The sequence below is a fragment of the Triticum aestivum genome, chromosome 7A (genome assembly GCF_018294505.1).
Source record: "Triticum aestivum cultivar Chinese Spring chromosome 7A, IWGSC CS RefSeq v2.1, whole genome shotgun sequence".
NCBI lineage: Eukaryota > Viridiplantae > Streptophyta > Magnoliopsida > Poales > Poaceae > Triticum > Triticum aestivum.
Window position 1 is genome coordinate 741,308,309 of NC_057812.1, and position 20,132 is coordinate 741,328,440.

At 46.9% G+C, this 20,132-nt stretch overlaps 1 protein-coding gene across 1 annotated transcript; it reads right to left on the reverse strand.

The window, feature by feature from the left end:
* Window positions 1-326: 326 nt before the first annotated feature.
* On the reverse strand, window positions 327-17,839 carry LOC123147316 (UPF0481 protein At3g47200-like). The gene is made up of 3 exons (XM_044566544.1): window positions 17,788-17,839; window positions 17,590-17,690; window positions 327-1,926 (listed from the first exon to the last, which is right to left on the reverse strand). The coding sequence occupies exons 2-3, from the start codon at window positions 17,666-17,668 to the stop codon at window positions 446-448; spliced, it is 1,560 nt and encodes a 519-aa protein (XP_044422479.1). The 5' UTR covers window positions 17,669-17,690; window positions 17,788-17,839; the 3' UTR covers window positions 327-445.
* Between the last annotated feature and the right edge of the window lie 2,293 nt (window positions 17,840-20,132).

A 20,132-nucleotide genomic window follows, 5' to 3' on the forward strand; every position in this document is an offset into this window, starting at 1 on the left:
ATATAATAGATAGATATATAGATTCTGATTAGGCATTTCTTAAAACATGCACGAGCAGCTAGCCTACAGAGTCCTATGCTGTGGGGTAGCGGATCGAGAAACACAGCAATGGCAATTAGTCAGTGTATAACAAGAGAACGTAATAACGAGACAGCGATGCAGCGGTTACGCAATATAGTAATAACTATAATGCAGAAATGCTATTCTCGCTGGCCGGAGAGTAGAGAGTAGCACCACCGAAAACAATGAAGACAGATACACCCGGGACGACATGCATAATTGAAGTGACAAGATATGAAATTCGCATATATGCGTGCCCTGTTGGATCTCTTTATTCAAAGTAGAAGTAGTTGTCCCGACCCCATGGACATATTAGAAGTAGCTTGGTTCAACAGAAAAAAAAAACATGGTACAAGTAGCTGCTGCTTATTGCTTGCTTAAGAGGTTACTTTGGAGGGTAGAAGTAGGGATAGACTGTAAAGAAGGTCTGCAGCATAGTCATGTTGAGCAAGAGCACGCCAGCCAGCACCGACATGGTCACACAAGGGTTTCTGAAGTACTTGCGCGCAAGCGTTGCGCGCCACTTGTTCAGCCTGGATCCCCTGTAATCATTCACATCCTTCATCAGATTTTTGAGGTACTCGTTGTAACGCGACGAGCGCACAACCTGTGCGCAGTTGGTGTTGAAGAAGCGGCTGGCGTCCTGCTCGACGTTTATCTGGTTGACAATAATGTGACGCAGGTGCAGGATGAGCATGTCCTCTGGCGTGTTGACGAGGCAGTCCATGAAGATAGCATATGTGGTGATGTCACCCGAGGTGTCTGGATAGGTCTGCTCGAAGGCGATCAGGTTCCGGAACAGCTTGTCGCTGAAATCATAGAACCTCAGGGGTGGTATCTTCAGGATGCCCTTGTGGCTGTTGAACTTGATGTCCAGGAAACTGTCCTCCTTCTTTCCCTTTCTGAACTTTACCCCAGCTTCCATCAACTCCTTGGCACACGGCATCCACTGCGGGAGATCCAAATCCAACACAAAAAGAGAAACTGATTGATCGAAGTTGTTAGGAGGTGCCTGGTCTTGGATGACGGAGAGGTAGAAGAGGTGCAGCAGGTGGTGCACGTGCACGCCGCGGTAATCAATTTCTGAATTAGCAGCTGAACGTTGCAGCATGTGGGGACATAGAGATCGGAAAAGCCGGAGGCTGCCCTTGACGAGGGTGTCTTGGGGCTCACCGTCACCACTCCAGAGCAGCTCAAATAGCTTAATCAGCACAAAGAAAGGGATCTGATTCTCGAGCAGCAGTAGGTCGGTTGCCACTAATTGCCACACCCTGACCCTGCCAAAAACCTGCGTCCAGTCGTCGTCTTGAGCAATGTTCTCCTGCCTACTGCTTGTACTCCCTAGGGACGACTCGAAGAAGCTTGAGGGAAATCCTCTTTTCATTGATCGGTTCTCCGAGCCGACTGAAGTTGCTTCCTTTTCCCCGACGCGTGTGGCCTTGAGCAAGCGCTGGAGGATGAAACAGCCATCGAGTAGCATGCTGACTGCCAGGACATCGCTGTCGCCCTCAACGTCTTCAGAGTAGGCCGCCCGAATATCTGGCTCCAGACGCTTCATGTTCTCCAGGCAACTCTTTAGCAGCCCCTCGGGGACGTCACTGTCAGGGTGGTTTTGGTGCGAGCTCAAAAGTTGCCGCACGCAGCACCATTTGTAGTTCTCCAGCTGCGCCGTGCTGTTTACGCTCTTTGTAAAGGGGCCTATGCTAACAGCGACCGGCTCATAGCCTTCGTCCTCATCACCCCTTTTAAGTTCTTTGGGTACCTTGTAAATGGTCGGCCTCGCCTTACTGTAGTCACATCTTGTAGGAACTGCGGATGTCACGCTCGCCAACGTGTTCGCCAATAAATCTTTGGATACATTGACTTCTGATCAAGGAACAGTGCAAAAAACAGTGTTAAAATTGTTTTAGTTTTACCATTTAAATTATTTTGAGGTAATACCCACTGGAAGTCATAGAACTTGCTTCACATGTTTAGTTTGGTGTTTCAACTTTAAAAAATACGGTTTCATGCTCAACTAACTTGACTCAAGCGTGCAAATACGGTCATAGTACGCGTATGCGGGCGTATCCATGTGTATGGGCCCACCTGTTAGTGAGTGATGGGGCTGGACGCGACGTAGTTTCACAGAAAACACCCTCATGTTTTTCTTCACAGACAAAGTCAACCGCATCGATGCATTTTTGCACAAAAACTCCTCACATATTCTTTATTTACAGAAAAATACTACCACAGTACTCCACATATATGTGAAAATTAAAAACAACAGAAAAGGATCCGCTATGTTTCAAACCCTCAACCATTGCTTCAAATGTGAAAATTAAAAACAACAGAAAGGGACGGTCTAGCGACTCCGCCGTTCAGGTACAGATGTGTAACATTGATAATGAGCAGATATGTTTGTTTTCTTGTGGGGGTACAGCATGTCCAGCTTAAATGGGCTGCGTATACTGCAGCCCATTTTGCATTGGTTACTTTTTTCCATGATATTTGTAAACCTGTGTGTTATAATACATATTTTTTCCAACATTTTTAAAGATAACTTTTTTAGTAAATATTTTAGAAACCTGAGTATTATACAAACATATGTGTTATATAAATGTGTGTATTACATATTTGATTTCATAGTCACAATGAAATATTATTATTATACAAATATTTCAATAATTATATACACAATTTGTGTAGTTCAAGTGTTTGTATAATCTAAAATGCTAATATAATATTAAATCTTGGATTATTATTAAATTCTAAATATTTTGAATATAACTCATGAGTAAAAATTATTCACAAGTAAATATTCAAATTTAGTAAATATGTGTATTCATCATTTTGTATAATTTAAATATAATATGAAAACGTATATGTTGCTGAATTCATTCAAATAATTATTTAATAAACATTTTCAAAGTTTTTAATAAAATATTTTTATATAATGATAAGTTTATATATAAATATTTTTTTATTATCATCATTTGTATATATAGTATTTTTAACACCAATATTTGAAGATAATTTTAATACTTATGTTTACAAATATATTAAAAAATTCTTACTCATATTTTATTAAATATTATATATATACTACACAGGTTTATATTTAAATGTTTTTATTTACTAATCATCTTGTGTATGTATGATATTTTTAGCACACAATTATTTTGAACATAACTGTATTACTTACTTACACCATGCAAAATAAACTGCATTACTTAAATTCTGCAAATATATCTGAAAAATAGCGCGTGTAAAATGGGCTTCAGTATCTGTAGCCCATTTAAGCTCCACATGTGTTTTCTTTCTGTAGAAATAACTTCCTTATCCATAATAGACATCCCGTTTGCTGTTGTGTATTGGCTAGACCGTCTGGTGTTAAACAGCCGGTCGTAGGTTTGAGTGCTGGCCTGTTTTTATTTTATTTTCATGTATATGTGCAGTACTGTCTTGTTTTTCTTCGGCGGATAAAAATAATATGCGGGTGTTTTGTATAAAATATGTGGCACACTCACTAACAGGTGAGGCCATACATATGGATAGGCCCACATACGCGTAATATGACTGTATATGCATCAAACTGAACATACGATGCAAGTTCCACTATTCTCGGTGATATTACCCCAATTATTTTAATTTTAAACCTTGTGAGTCACTTCGGACAATATGCGGATGGGCTGGTTAGAACGGCTCCTCACAGGGAATCCAACGTACGAGTGGGTCTGGTGCAATGGGTGGATTGACATGCAGAATGGCTCCCGGCGATGTAGCACTAATGGAAAAGGTGCTACCCAATTGGCGCGCCATTTACAACCAACGTCAGCACTATTTTTTATCAAATAGTGGTGGCCTTGGCTTATTTGATTCGACATTATTAGGGGCATAGTGGTGGCGTTGGAAAACAGGGTAGCGTCAGAAGTATATGGGATCAATAATTTGTATCAGGCGTAATATAGGGTTGTCGTGAAATAGCATGAAACGTCAGTACTATTATGTTTAGTTGTGGTGTGCTATTGGTTCCGACGCCAGTATTGTTATTTTATCAATGCCAACATTCTTATATTATTATTTTTATGGTATATTGTTGTTTTGGACATCAAATATGTAGTTTGACACTTATAATATTCTAGTTTACTTTTATTAAATTTCTATTTTTTTGAATGGAAATAATGACATTTTTTAAAACATGTACTTTGAGACACTTTAAATTTACTTTTTAATTTAAGACTTGAAATATATAGTTTTGAGATGACATTTGTTAGGTGGTGATTTTTTTATTGGGCAAGCCCAAATAGTATTAGAATGTCGTGGGGGTCAAAACCAACAGGGGCAACGGCCCCCTCGACCCACTCCCTCTCTCTTCCCTGTTGCTCTGTTCCATTCCCCTTCTCTCCCTCTGTCACCGCTCGTCGTCGGTGCTTCGATTCCGTCCGATTCCGGCGATTGCCGTCGTTCTTCGGTCCTGAGGTACACATCTGAGCCTTCCACTCTCCTCTGGTCCATTTGGATATTTTTTAATTAGAGGTGTGTTTCGCATCTGAGCCTCCCACTCACATCTGCTATGGTTTCGGCGACGGCAGCAGGCGATGGCGACGGAGTAGACTGTAGGTGACCCTCGGCTCCAACCCGGGTGAGCATATCATCCCTCCCTCTTTTGTTGTAGGTCACTACCACTGTAATTTTTTATTAGCATCGCTGGGGTTCATCACTGCTAGGTAGTGACAAGACAATGTGTTGTAGTTGTCTCAAATTAAGGTAGATCTATTTTTCAATCTTCGGATAACACTAGCTGTAGAAACTAGTGGAAGTGCAATCTTTTAATCAAATTAAGGTAGATATATTTTTTAAGTCATCATCTTTGGAAGCATCTAAATTCTGAAACAAAGTGTTTGAGTTGCTATTGTAATCCATAAATATCTTGGGGAAAATCTTTTGTGTACTACTTTTTCACCAAAGAAAATTTCCACTCGAAAGTAATGCTCCAAGTTAAGTGTGGCAAAATAGTTGAGTGTCCAAAGAAAATTTCCACTCGAAAGTAGTGCTCCAAGTTAGGTGTGGCAAATATAGTCACAATTCAATAGTTCTATACATTACATTGCTATCTAGTTTAATTAGTTCTATACATGCTATCTATTTTAATTAGTTCTATACATTGCAATATTTGATCTACATTACATGCATTGGTGTCAATATTCAGTGATATAAAATTGCATATGATCTTGATCGTATACGCGTTGTGTTTGTAGGTCATGGCCAATTCTGGAGGAAACAACCAGTCGGTGTGTGATGTGGGCATGGCCCATAATGAATTCTTAAACACTTATGAGTATGTCATCAAGAGCGTGCAAGGGGAAAATGACGTACTAAAGAGGGCGATTAAGGAGCTACGCAAGGAGACAGTTCGGCTCGTTCAAGAGACTAATCAGCTTAGGGACGAGAGGGATAAGCACGTCGATGATTGGGATAAACTGAAGGAGGAGAGGAGACACCTCAGGGACGAGAGAGTGTCGCCCGTGCCGCTTTCCAGTGCAGGCGAATTCTCCATGTTCAAACGACACCACCATCAGTCTGTTGCCTCTACATTAATGTTATGAGGCTGCCAAGGAATCTACTGTAGCACCACTGATTCGTCCGTCTGTCGCCCACCAGTAACCACAACGCGGCGACCCATTGCCATCCGCCCGCTTGAAAACTCCAGCCCCGACCATAGCCGCAATCATCCTCCTCTGATCCCTTTCTCTTCTCTCCATCACATTTTCATGGTCTCCTCGCGCTCCAAAGCCCTATGGGACAACCTCTGGTCCGAACAGAAGAAGGAGATAGCAGCCATTGCTGCTGGCAGGCAGACGGAAGCGATGATATCCGAATGGAAGACAAGCTGTTGCCACCCTCCTCGCCGGTGCAAACTGGATCACCATGTTTAAGGCCCATGGTCAGTACATGGACATGATGCGGGAGGAGCAGGGGGCCAAGTACCGGCAAGCGCAGGCCGTTCAAACCTACAACGTGCGCCTCCTTGATGCGCACCGGCGTATAAATCAACAACTTGCTGCCGGACATGGAGGTGATGGAGTAGGATGCGTTGTTCGAGTCCTATCGGTCCTCCTGCTAAATCCAACGCGACCACTGGCTGTACATCCAGCATCAAGCGAAGTTAGAACCCTCCTACAAGGAGTTCCATGAGGCGGCCCAAGGTGTTCAGCAAGAGCGGCGACCAAGCCGGCCCATCCACGATCGCGCTCGGTCGCCACGACCACAAAGCCGGCACATCAGCTAGCGCTGCCGGTAGCAAGGAAGAGTAGTCCACTTCTCGGGTCCCAAGTAGGCCACTTCTCTCCTCCTCCTGCCGAAGCCTAGCTTGATAGGTTCAAAATCATCGGCCGATTAGCCGCTCAAGCTTCGGTGGCTGAGGCAGAGCTGGAGAGCGCCGAGGCAAAACTAAAGAAGGCGAAGACAAAAATCGAAGCTTCAGTTCTCGAGGCTCATGGCCGGACATAAGGATTGGGCATCGGCGATCGTTTAGATTATGTTAGGGTTTAGTTAAAAATTGTCTGAAATATAATGAATTGATATGAAAAATGTACTAATTGTTATGAATGTCCTCCAGTTTATATGGAAACCGTCGTGTTTGAAAGATTTCGTCCGCTTCGTTTAAACCCGGCTTGAAATTTATGCGATCAGCATTGGACGTCCGGAATTTGTATTCGTAGAGTTGGAGGTGCCTAATGGAGTTGCTGCCGTCGTCCTCCTCCAGCACCGATGCACGCAGATCTATTCAAGGTGCCCCCAGATTTGGGCTCCGGTCCCACTGCCACAGTCCAGATCAACTTTAACTTCTATCCATCCCCCTCCTGATCAATCTTTTTAATAAAATACCCTTTTTTCTAGAATACCCTCCTGGATCCACCGCCTCCTTCATTTTTTCCTTTCTTCTGATTTTTTGGTTGCACAAATATTCATTATCCAAATTGGCGGTGCAAGCTGGAATCATGATGTGAGGGCTTTAGGGCATCCGGACTGTTGCCATGTCCGCTTGTGACTGTTGTGGTCTAACCTTAACCCATCTCTCGTCCGCGTGCGCTTCTCGTCGGAAAAAGTTATCACCGCTCTAGAGCATTAGTGTCGCATTCATGTCGAACCAAAGTGGGTGCGACCTCTCACTGCTACCAGCATTGAAGTGGTGTGATGGCCGAGAGAGTGTCGCCCGTGTCGCTTCCCGGTGGAGGCTACTATTCCACGTTCAAACGACACCCCCGCCTGTCCGTCGCCGCTCCATTAAGAGAATTTTGGAGGTACATCGTACTATCAAATTTAGGACATTGATATCTGCCACACGTGTGGTAGGAAGGAAGGCCCACCACCTGTCTCTGCCACATCACTGCATGCATGCATGTGGCAATCTTTTTAGATTTCCTGATTTCAAAATGTCTTATCTCTTAAATGCAAAAATTCATTTCAAAATCCATTTTCACCATTAAATCCGTCGCGATGAGATCTTCGAAGCTAGATCTCATATCGATATGTTTCGACCACTTTTTTTAGGTTAAAAGTTACCATTTGTATTGCACATAAATTGTCATCGTGTTTACATTGAAGTTGCCATGATATGTTTCAACTATCTTTTCTTCTACATTTAAAGTAGATTTTGACTTATTATAAAAAAGAAAATTAAGAAACTTAACTTGTCATGGTGAATTACTAAAATTTTCCATAATCCATGAAATAATTTTGACATGGTTTATAATTAAAAACAAATCCGTTGTTAATTATTTTCAAATTCATGATCAATGACTTAAATTTGCCATGGCAAATTTTGACCCAAAAAAGTCGTTGAAACATTTCAACATGAGATCTAGTTTTGAAGATTTCGTCGAGATGGATTTAATGGTGAAATAGATTTTTAATAAGAATTTTATTTAGGAGACAAAACATTTTTAAGTCTAAAAATCATAAGGTACATCGTACTACCAAATGTAAGGTGTAGTATTAAGCTGATCCAACGTTTAATATGGTTCAACTCTGAATTTAAGTTGAGGACAGCTTTGTAGTATCTATTAGGCTGCACCACGACCTGACCTCCCTTTATTTGATGGTCCTCGCTAGCCCACACTGCGTTACCTTGTGCGAGGAGCGCCTGCCACTGCGTGTACTCGGCTCTCCTTCCGCCCTGACTGCGTGTTCACTGCATGTCGTGTTCATCAAGTTCGATGTTCAGGTATACGCACATGCAGCAGCCGTTGCATCCACTCACGATTCAGGAAGAAGTGATCATTTACGTGGCTAGTATTCTCGGATGGATGGGCCCGTTTACCAGGTGGGTGAGAACAACGAGCTGGTGCATGAAATGCAGCTCACAGGTCGGCGTTAGCGCTTGACTGGTGGGAGTCGCGGCTCCACGCCGTCTTCGTCGACCAGCCTTGCTCGTGCGACGCGGCACTGGCAGACACACCATGGTTGGGAGACACCAGCAGGTGCACCTGCGGCACAGGTCCCCGGCACTCCCTTTGGCTTCCTAGGAACATACTCTGGCACCACTCGTCTGTCCGTCTACCGCTCATCATTAGCCACACCGGGGCGGCTCATTGCTATTCACCTACTATATAAACTCTAGCCCAGCCATAGTCGCAGTCATGCTTCTTTGTTCCCTTTCTTTCTGTATGACACCCAGCATGGTTCTCGCGTTCTAAAACCTTTCGGGACAGCCTCTCCTTCGAGTAGAAGGAAAAGATTGTGGCCATGTCTGCTGACAGCCAGACGGAAGCCGACAATATCCGAACGGAGGACGTACCGGCGCCACCCTCCTCGCCTCCTCTAGTTCTCTGGCATAGTTATAGTGGTTTCAATTAGAGCTAGATCTAATTCATCTAATCCTCATAATTAGAATGTCCGGTGCAGTTCTAATCTCTTTTCTCTAATTCTCCGGCGGCGATTAGCTATAGACGGCGCAACACTGTCGGATCATGAAGACCATACGATTGCAACCTGTCTTTGTGGGTGTTTTGCGGGATCGTTCGTCTACAGTTTGAGGGACTCTAAATACGATCTACATCTACACCGACTCATCTTCTTCCACTGCAACACGGAGTCGAATGATATGTTCAAAACCTTTTATCACATTTTATATTGGTCCTTGGTGATGGTAGGGCGAAATTATTTTTCTTTTTCTACTACATTTCCCAACACTTCCTGTCCGCAACGGTGTGCGCCGATCCAGAGCGTCAGAGCCGCATTCATGCCCGGCCAGACGGAGTATATAGCATAGTGCATTTAAGCGCTGTGGGGGCTTCTCCTTCAAAATAAATTAGGCATCTAAGCGCTCATGCACATCCTTTAATCGGGTCCCATTTTCAAACTGTTGAGGACTTTGAGGAAGCATTGGTGGAAAGTCCAGGATTTGGATTGCAGCCGTGGGTAAATGAAACGAACGAGTTGTTTTGTGTACTACATGATAAGTTATGTTGATTCGCTATCTCTATGGTTCCGTTTTATGGTGTTAGACTGTATAGTCTCTGTAGTTGTATACGTACACATACGTATGATGTAACTTGTACCCCTTCATTATATATATGAGATAGGCCACCCCTAGAGGGTTGAGCCGGTTCCCCCAATTCTATTGTCTTACATGGTATCAGACTAGGTAAACACGCTTCCGCCTAAAACCCTAACCTAGCCGCCGCGGTTCCTGTCATCTGCGCTGGGCCGCCGCTGTCCTTCAGATCGCGCCGCCGCCGCCACAGCCATGTCGGGCTCCGCCGCCTCCGGCTCCACCATGGCTAGCTTCTTGCCGGCCTCCCTCGCGGCTCTGCTGTCCCGACCCCTCGACGTCGCCGCGGCCTCCACCGCCCCGATCGAGACAAGGAGCTTCGGGTCGTTCTTCTCCTTGTCGCCAGGGCTTTCGATCGTGCCGTATCCTGCTGGGGCTACAGCGGGCGCTCCCTCGTCCGCCTCCCTCAGCGACGCAGCTCCCGCCTCTCTCCGCGACGCTCCGCTCAGTGGGTGCCAGCCGCCGATCGCTCCGTCCTTCACGCCGATCGCCTCGGCCAGTGGGGGCCCGTCCCTCGCGCTGGTGGCGCCTCCGTCGGCCATGATGGCCGGTTTCACTGCCTCGGCCTCGGCTCCTTCATCGCCTGTTCCCGCAGCTGCGACGGTGGCTGCAACCGCGGCCTCTGCCTCTACGGCGTATCCGCCTCCGGCAGTCTACTCCGCGGGCTCTTTGCCGCCGCCGTCGTTTCACTTCAGGAACCTCATCACCATCAAGTTGTCGGCAGACAACTACATCTTCTGGCGCGCGCAGGTTCTCCCGCTTCTCGGGAGTCATTATCTCCTGGGCTACGTCGATGGTTCTCTCCCCTGTCCCCCTGCGCTGGTGGATAGCGTGCACAGCCCGGTCTACAATCCGGCACACCGTGTTTGGACAGGGCAGGACCAGGCGAACCTCTCCTCCATCCAGGGGTCGCTCGCTCCGGCTGTTGCCGGACTTGTTTTCTTCGCCAAGACGTCTCATGAGGCATGGACCATCCTCGAGCGCTCGTTTGCGGCGCAGTCACATGCTCGTGTCTCCGCGCTTCGTCGCCAGCTTGGTGAGTGTCAAAAGCTGGATTCCACGGCCACCGAGTTCTACAACAAGGTCAAGGGCCTTGCCGACACGTTGGCCTCCATCGGACAGCCCCTCACCGACTCCGAGTTTAACTCGTTCATTGTCAATGGTCTCGATGAGGAGTACGACGCCTTGGTCGAGATCATGAACAAGCGGGGCAACTCGAACCCCATGATGGCGCATGAGGTCTTTTCCCGCCTCCTTCTCACGGAACAACGGGTCGAGTCGCGCCGCTCCAGGGGCAGTGGGGGCTCCCTCTCGGCCAACGCCGCCACCAAGGGTGGCCGCCCTTCTTCATCATCCAGGACACCTTCGGGGCTGCCATCGCCGCCTGCCTCGGCCCTCCCTGCTACCGCGACATTACCGGGGGCTGGTGGTAAGCGTGTATGCCAGCTATGTGGCATTGAGGGGCACTGGTCCTTTAAGTGCCACAAACGCTTTCAGAAGAGCTTTCTGGGTCTTGGCAATGATGGCAAGGACACGCGCAACTTTGCGCGTCAGGTGGCCATGGCGGATCGCCTAGTGTCCACCAAACAGCAAGGGCACACTCAGTCCTACTCTGTTGATCCCCACTGGTACATGGACTCTGGGGCCACGGAGCATCTGACGAGTGAGATGGGCAAGCTCCATACTCGCGAACCCTACCACGGCTCCGACAAAATCCACACTGCAAATGGAGCAGGTATGCATATATCTCATATTGGTCAAGCATCTCTTCTCACTAGGCATGCAAATAGGAGTCTTCAACTTCGTAATGTGCTTAGAGTTCCCTCTGTGACACGTAATCTTCTTTCTGTTCCTAAACTTACACGTGATAATAATGTGCTTTGTGAATTTCATCCTTTTGATCTTTTTATTAAGGATCGGGGCACGAGGGACATTCTTCTTATAGCGGGCGGTTGTGCCAGGGACTCTATCGTCTGGAGCATCCTACAGTCGCTCGCGTGTTCAGTGGAGTTCGGGTATCTTCGTCACAGTGGCATGCTCGTCTTGGTCACCCAGCCACACCTATCGTTCGTCATGTTTTGCGTCGTCATGAGCTTCCTAGTGTGTCTAGTAATAAAGATGTAGCAGTGTGTGATGCTTGTTAGCAGGGGAAGAGTCATCAACTTCCTTTTTCGGAGTCTAGTCGTGAGGTGAAACATCCTTTAGAACTTGTGTTTTCAGATGTGTGGGGTCCTGCTCAGACTTCTGTCAGTGGTCACAATTATTATATCAGTTTCGTTGATGCTTATAGTCGCTTTACCTGGCTTTATCTTATTAAACGCAAATCTGATGTGTTTGACATTGTTGTTCAGTTTCAAAAACATGTTGAACGTCTTCTCAAGCACAAAATTGTTCATGTTCAGTCCGATTGGGGGGGTGAATATCGCAACCTCAACTCCTTATTTCAGTCGCTTGGGATAGCTCACCGTTTAGCATGTCCACATACACATCAACAGAATGGTTCGGTCGAACGTAAGCATCGTCACATCGTTGAAACTGGTCTTACTCTTTTGGCCCATGCATCGGTTCCGTTTCAGTTCTGGAGTGATGCTTTCACCACTGCATGTTTTCTCATAAACCGTACTCCCACTCGTGTTTTGAATATGAAGACTCCCATTGAGGTTCTCCTTAATGAACAACCTGATTATACCTTTTTTAAGGTCTTTGGGTGCGCTTGCTGGCCACATCTCTGCCCGTATAAGAAGCGCAAGCTTGAGTTTCGCTCCAAAAAGTGTGTCTTTCTGGGCTATAGCTCTCTTCATAAAGGATACAAATGTCTTCATGTTCCCATCAATCGTGTCTATATATCTCGGGATGTCGTGTTTGATGATCATGTTTTTCCCTTTGCCAAGCTTCATGTGTCCACTGTTGAACCACCCTCTTTGCATTCATCCTCTGTTGCAGCTGAACAATTTGATGATGTTGCATACTCTCCTATATTTTTGCCTAACCATGGTGCAGGCACTGGACGTGGGGCTCGTTTGGAAATTTTAGAGGCGCCGTCGCCTTCTTCGTCGGCATCACCAGCGGCTCACGACGATCATGATGAGCCTTTGCATGGCCTCGGCTCCCGTGCCCATGCACATCCGGTCGATACCCCAGCGACGCATGCTTCTACGCCCCTGGCCTCTGGGCCGGTCTCGCTGCTTCGGCCCGCCATGACTCCCTTGCCAGTGGAGTCTGGGCCGGCATTGCCCGGGCTGGTTCCCTCGCCATGCAGCCCGGCGCTGCATGGCTCCGGCTCGTCTATGCGCCTGGCTCCGCTGGCCACGATGCCGCTGGCTCCTGAGCCGGCCTCGCCGCCCCTGGCTCCTGAGCCGGCCTCGCCGCTTCGCTCGGCCACGCCGGTCTCGTCGCCTCCTCGGCCTTCCTCGCCGGTTTCGCCTGGGCCGAGCTCACCGGCTTCCGGTGTGCTCTCACCGGTCCTCTCTGAGGCCTCTCCGTCGCCAGCCGAGCCGTCCTCGCCCTCGCCGCCTTCATCACCATAGTCCTCTTCGGCTCCTGTGCCTACTGTGGTCCCTCAACGACCACATACACGGAGTCGCAGTGGTGTTTTCCAGCCCAAACAGCGACATGATGGGACTGTTGCTTGGTTGGTTGCCTGTATGGCTGCTGCTCATGCGGATCCTTCCTCTGAGCCTCGTAGGTATCAGGCTGCTCTGAGTATACCTCATTGGCGAGAGGCTATGGAGCAGGAGTATCATGCTCTTCTCCGCAACAAGACATGGACTCTTGTTCCGCCACCACCCCGTGTGAATGTCATTGATTCCAAATGGGTTTTCAAAGTGAAGAAGCATTCAGATGGTTCTATTGAGCGCTACAAGGCACGGCTGGTTGCTAGAGGTTTTCGGCAGCGTTATGGTCTTGATTATGAAGACACCTTCAGTCCAGTGGTTAAACCTACTACTATCAGGCTTCTTCTTTCTCTTGCAGTTACTCGGGGTTGGTCTCTTCGTCAGTTGGATGTGCAGAATGCTTTTCTCCATGGTGTTCTGGAAGAGGAGGTATATATGCGGCAGCCTCCAGGGTTTTCTGATCCTGATCATCCTGATTATCTGTGTCGGCTCACTAAAGCACTCTATGGTCTGAAGCAAGCTCCTCGTGCTTGGCATGCTCGTCTTGCGACGGCCCTTCGTGCTCATGGATTTGCATCATCAGCTGCTGACTCCTCGTTATTTCTTCTCCAGAGGCTGAAGTCACCATGTATCTGCTTGTTTATGTGGATGATATTATCCTTGTCAGTTCCTCTCAGTCGGCTGCTGCTGCTCTTGTTCGGTCTCTTGGTGCTGATTTTGCGGTCAAAGATCTTGGGCAGCTTCACTACTTCCTTGGTGTCGAGGTTGCTTCTGTTTCCAGTGGTCTTGTTATGACACAAAAGAAGTACTCTTTGGATCTGTTGCAGCGGGCTGGGATGCTTAAGTGCAAACCGACTACTACTCCTATGTCTACTACTGACAGGATTACTGCTGTCGATGGTGACCTCCTGCCTTCTACTGATGCGACACAGTACAGGAGTATTGTTGGTGGGTTGCAGTACCTGACGATCACACGTCCTGATATCTCTTTTGCTGTCAACAGAGTATGTCAGTATCTTCAGGCACCTCGTGACACTCATTGGTCTGCGGTGAAGCGCATCTTGCGCTACATTCGTTTCACGTTGTCCTATGGTTTGCACATTCGACCGAAACCCTCTGGGGTCATCTCGGCGTATTCTGATGCGGATTGGGCTGGCAGTCCGGATGACAGGCGATCCACGGGGGGCTATGCTGTGTTCTTTGGTTCTACCTTGGTCGCCTGGAGTGCTCAGAAACAGGCTACTGTTTCACGTAGCAGTACTGAAGCTGAGTATAAGGCTGTGGCTAATGCAACTGCAGAAGTTATCTGGATACAGTCTTTTCTTCAGGAGTTGGGAATATCTCAATCAAAGTCTCCTATTCTTTGGTGTGATAACATCGGTGCTACATAACTATCTGCTAATCCGGTATTCCATGCCCGAACGAAACACATTGAAGTGGACTATCATTTTGTACGGGAACGGGTATCTCAGAAGCAACTACAGATCAAGTTCATCTCTTCCAAGGATCAACTTGCAGACATCTTCACCAAGCCTTTACCTCTTCCACAGTTCGAGACTTGTAGGTGCAATCTTACTCTTCTAGATTCTTTAGGAAGTGGCTAAGATTGAGGAAGGGTGTTAGACTGTATAGTCTCTGTAGTTGTATACGTACACATACGTATGATGTAACTTGTACCTCTTCATTATATATATATGAGATAGGCCACCCCTAGAGGGTTGAGCCGATTCCCCTAATTCTGTTGTCTTACATATGGGATGAGGCATGTGCTTCTGGTGGGAACGGCGAGATGCTAACTGGTGACAACCAAGGATTCATGCTCAGAAAGGACGGCGTCTTGCTCTGTTTCATGAGCTTACGTACATTGAGATCATGTGTATTTCCTCTGCAAAAGATTATAAATCTTCTATTGTCTGTTACTTGACTGATGTATATCTTCTCTATTGTTACTTGATTGTCTGATACTTGACAGATGATGTTTTTTCGGTATTTAAAGACGTGAGCAGACACATTAAATTATCTAAATCTTGCTATGTATCTTTTGAACTGCGATTACAAAGCACCTTTCCGATTTAGGGATTTTTTTTATATTTTGTATAATTGTTACCTAACTAGGTGAATGATGAAATTTCTTTCGGATTCCGCGCTTTGTTGTTCCAATTAGAGCTTCATCTAATTCCTCATAATTAAGATGCCTGGTGTGGTTCTAATCTCCTCCTTTAGTTCTACGGCGATGATTAGCTCTGGATGGGGCAACACCGCCGGATCATGAAGACCGTACGGTTGCAACCTGTGGAGAGGCCGTTCCTTCAGTGTTCCGTTAGAGGGACTGTTCATGGGGGTTTCACGGGATCGTTCATCTACAGTTCGAGGGAATCTAAATATGATCTACACCGACTCATGTTCTTCCGCTGCAACATGAAGTCGAACGATCTGATCCAAACGGTTTGTCACATCTTCATATTGGTGCTGGGTGATCATAGGCCGATTTTTGTCTACTACGATGCCAACACTTCCCGCCCGCAATGGCTGGTTAGAGCGGACGCGACCTCTCACTGTTGTCGGCATTGAAGTTGCGCAACGGCCGAGAGAGCGCCGCCAGCACTGCTTCCTGGTGCAGTCGAATGCTCACCGTTCAAACGACACCACCATCCGCCCGCCACCCCTACATTAATGTTATGAGGCTGCCGAGGAACCTACTCCGGTACCACTTGTATGTCCGTCTGTGGCCCACCATTAACCACACCGCGGTGACCCATTGCCATCATCCCGCTTTAAAACTCTAGGCCCGACCATAGCCACGGCCATCCTCCTCAAGTTCCTTTCTCTTCTCTCCATCACACCCGCCATGGCCTCTTTGTGCTCCAAAGCCCTATGGGACAACCTCTTATCTGAGCAGAAGAAGGAGATGGCTTCCATTGCTGCTGGCTGGAAGACAAAAGCCGATGATGCCCGAATGGAGGACAAGCCGGTGTCACATTCCTCGCCAGTACAAACCGGATCACCATGTGTGAGGCACATTGTCACTACACGGACATGATGTGGTAGGAGCGGGAGGCCAAGTTCCGGCAGGCGCATGCCGACCAAGCCTACAACCTCCTCCTCAATGAGCACCGTCGTCTACAGCAGCAACTTGCCGCCCAGAGGGCCATCACGCCGGACATGGACTTGGGGGAGCAAGATGCGATGCTCGAGTCCTATCGCTCCGCCTGTGAAATCCGCCGCGACCGCTCGCGGTACATCCAGCGTCAAGCGGAGTTAGAAGCCGCCTACAAGGAGTTCCACCAGGCGGCGGACGAGGTGTTCGGCAAGAGCGACAACCACGTCGGCCCGTCCACGATCCCTCTCTGTCGCCATGACCACAAAGCCGGCACATCAGCTAGCACCACCTGTAGGGAGGAAGAGTAGTGCATAGAAGGTCGCCGTTGCTCGGGTCCTAAGAAGGCCACTGCTCTACCCCTCCCGCCGAAGCCAAGCTTGGCAGGCTCAAAATCGTCGGCTGATTAGCTGCTCAAGCTCCAATGGCGGAGGCAGAGTGCGAGAGGGCCGAGGCAAAGCTGAAGAAGGTGAAGGCAACAACGAAAGCTTCAGTTCTTGAGGCTCATGGCCAGACATAAGAAACGGGCGCCAGCGATCGTTTAGATTAGGGTTTAGTTAAAAATTATACGAAATATAATGAATTTTGTCTCGTTTATATGAAAAATGTAAGAATTATTAGGAATGTGCTCCGATTTATATGAAAACCACCGTGTTTGAAAGAATTTTGTCCAATTTGCTTAAACCCGGGTTGAAATTTATGCCATCAGCATTGGATGTCCACCTTCCATATTCGTACCCGCATGGGGGCATGGGGGAGGCAATATGAAGATCAGCGTTGGAGATGCCTAAAGGAGTTGCCGGCGCGGCGTCCTCCTCGACCACCGATGCACTCTGATATAGCCATGGTGGCCCCACATTTGTGCTCCTGTCCCATTGCCACAGTCCAGATCAACTTTAAGTTCTATCCAAGCCCTTGCTGATTGATATTTTCAATAAAATTCTTTTTTTTCTTGAATGCCCTGCTGGATCCACCGCCTCCTCCTTTTTTCCTGATTTTTTTGGTTGCACAAATATTCATTATCCGAATTGGCAGTGCAAACTGGAATCATGATATTTTTTAGTTCAGTATTCATGATATGTACCAGCCCGTTTTGGTTAATGTAATGTCTGTTCTTGGGCTGTGCCAAAGGCCAGCCCGACAAAACCCTGCGCATGTCCCACCTCTACTTTTAAGCCTACAACAGCAACTAACAACTTTTTTTCCCATGAAAAAAAACACTTTTTTTTGCAGGAAGCAACTTTTGGACATGTTAAAAATTGATATAGAATAGTACAAACCTGAACGTGTTGGATTTGAGCCGACCTCGATGGCAACTACAATGTCCTGAATCTGAGTACAGTGCTCCGCGGAGGACATCCCTACTAGCTAGGGATTCAATCTGAACCCATGAAAGCCCGCATATAAGTATATCAAAAAGTCAATCTATGTTAATGTCAATGAAGGAATTATATTAAGTTGACTTTGTGTATACTTACTATCAATGAGGTATCTGGTTATACAAAGACTTGATGATTCTGATCTGCAAAACTATTAAATACCGTGCGCATCATTAAAATTGAAATCAAGATAGTTCTGCAACTAGAAAAGGTATGCCATCTACGAAGTCTTCATGCTTCTGGTATGCAAACTTATTAAGCACCGCATAATTACAGTTGAAATCAAAATATATAGTTTGCAACTGGAAATAAAAGGATAGCCACACTGGCAAATGGATTTATCATTTTTAGAAGCAACTTATTACAAGCAAGTCCTTGTTTGTTTTATTATATGATCAGTGTGCTTCTCTCCATATGATGTTCCTTTGTACGACGAATTGAAAAACCTTTTAGCACAGCTCATGATATGCTGTTGTTGAGTTTGTGTGTAATACGTGTATAAGCTTACAGTTGAACTTAGTTTTATTGGAGGGTTAGGGTGTTTTGGTCGAACACATACGAAGTAGGTTCAGACAAGCGGCACGGGTCTGGTGATCAGACCGGCTCAAGCGGCTGGAGTGACAACTCACCGAGTGTATTATTTTTATCAAGACAACACGGTGGAGTAACCAACACGAGGGCTCCTAGAGATGTAGGCTTCGGCAGAAGTCTGCCCTCAAACATCGTCTCTCTCTACCAGTGCAACTGCAATGTTCCTCGGTATTAGCGGAACTAAGCAGCCCGGTCAGGGGCGTACCCATGTGTACCTACGCCGGTGCACAAACGCTTCCCCGGCGAGACCTCACCGCGATACAGAGCCTACACCTACAGGGGTGGATAATCAGCTGTCTGTGCTTCATTCTCATTCCTAATCGCTGGTGTCCGGCCGGCCGGGTTCAATGCCTGAATGCTTGGGGGTGGTCAGCAATTCCATCAGAGGATATATTCATATATATGACTCCATCTCAACTGTTTTTAATTGTCAGTGTCGGTGGACACGACGACAAACAGCAGGCTCAGCAGCTGCCTCAACCGCAGCTCACTGTCCTCCAATGAAAAAGCAGTCACGGTGTCCTGTCCCCCAAGGTGAATAAGAATGAAAGGTGTCGATAAGAGCCTGAGCTACAAAGGAACTTTGTGAATGATTTGTAATGATAATCATTGTCGTGTATGGTGGAAGTGGTATAAGCAAATTACCTGAAAGGTGTCTTAGTGGATATGCTGCGATGAAATCAGCTGATAGGTAAGACAACCGTATCATGGTCATAAGCCTCATATGGTTGTGGCGGCGCCAAAGGCCGCGGGAGAAAGAGAGGAACAATTGCAGGGCAAAGCTCGAGAGAATCAACGCATGGAATTTCCCCGTTGCTGAATAGTAGTTATATAATGGTACTGTGCCTTGAAGCTTTTGCCATGGATACACGTACTATTGAATCAGTGCTAGCTAGCTAGCTCTCTCGATCTTGATATGCACTGCTTGCACATCCCTTGTTTCTGAAAATTAGGTGCAATCAGGGACAGGCATGTTGTGGATCTAGCTAGCTAGCTAGGCTAATTAACCAAGAAAATAATGTACGTTGGATAGCAGAGAATTAGTTCCTGTCTAAAGTATTTACGTCACATTATACATCAAATATTTTTCGGAGAAATTCTTGCGATCTCTTTAGGAGCTGTTTGGACATACAGATATACGAACTGAGAATGGATTGAATTTAGCAAGCGGGTCGAGATATATATCTGCCAATTTGATTAAATAGCGATACAACTTTTCCCCGCAAAAAAAGAGGAAAGGTTCACTTACAATGGATTGCAGTCAGTCAGAGATGGGCATAGAAGTGCACAGAGAGACAGGTCGGCTATGAGCGGTTGAGCCCCCCATTTTTAGCTCGGAGCTGCAAAAGCCATTGGCATATGGAGGCAGCAGAGCAACCAAATTGAGTAAGCTCACACTTTTCGATCAAGATACTACTACTAGGTCGAGGAAGGGACAATGTAAGGGGGGTTTTCGAGCTTACAGGTTGTAGTTTTGGTGGAGTCCTCAGCGGAGGGGTAGAGAGCGAGTGGAAGCACAAGTCAGTCGTAGCTACCGTCGCCGGCGGGGGAGAGCAGCGGCAGTGACGAACTGGCTAAGCTGGCCGTGTCCGAAAGTCTGAGAGGATGGAGTGGGCAATGTGGGAGAGAGAGCCCTAGTGTGGAATGAAAGAGGGTGAATTATTGGTCGGGTGAGGGAAGCAGAAGAGAAATTACTGCTTGTCCCCACAACCATTGTGTGTGCACTGCAGTCTGCAGGTCAACAAGGACTGCAGCAGTAATTTCTCGGATGATGACATTAAGTACTCCCTCTGTAAACTAATATAAGACGTTTTAGATCACTACGTTTGGTAGTACCTGTTGATGTTATAGAA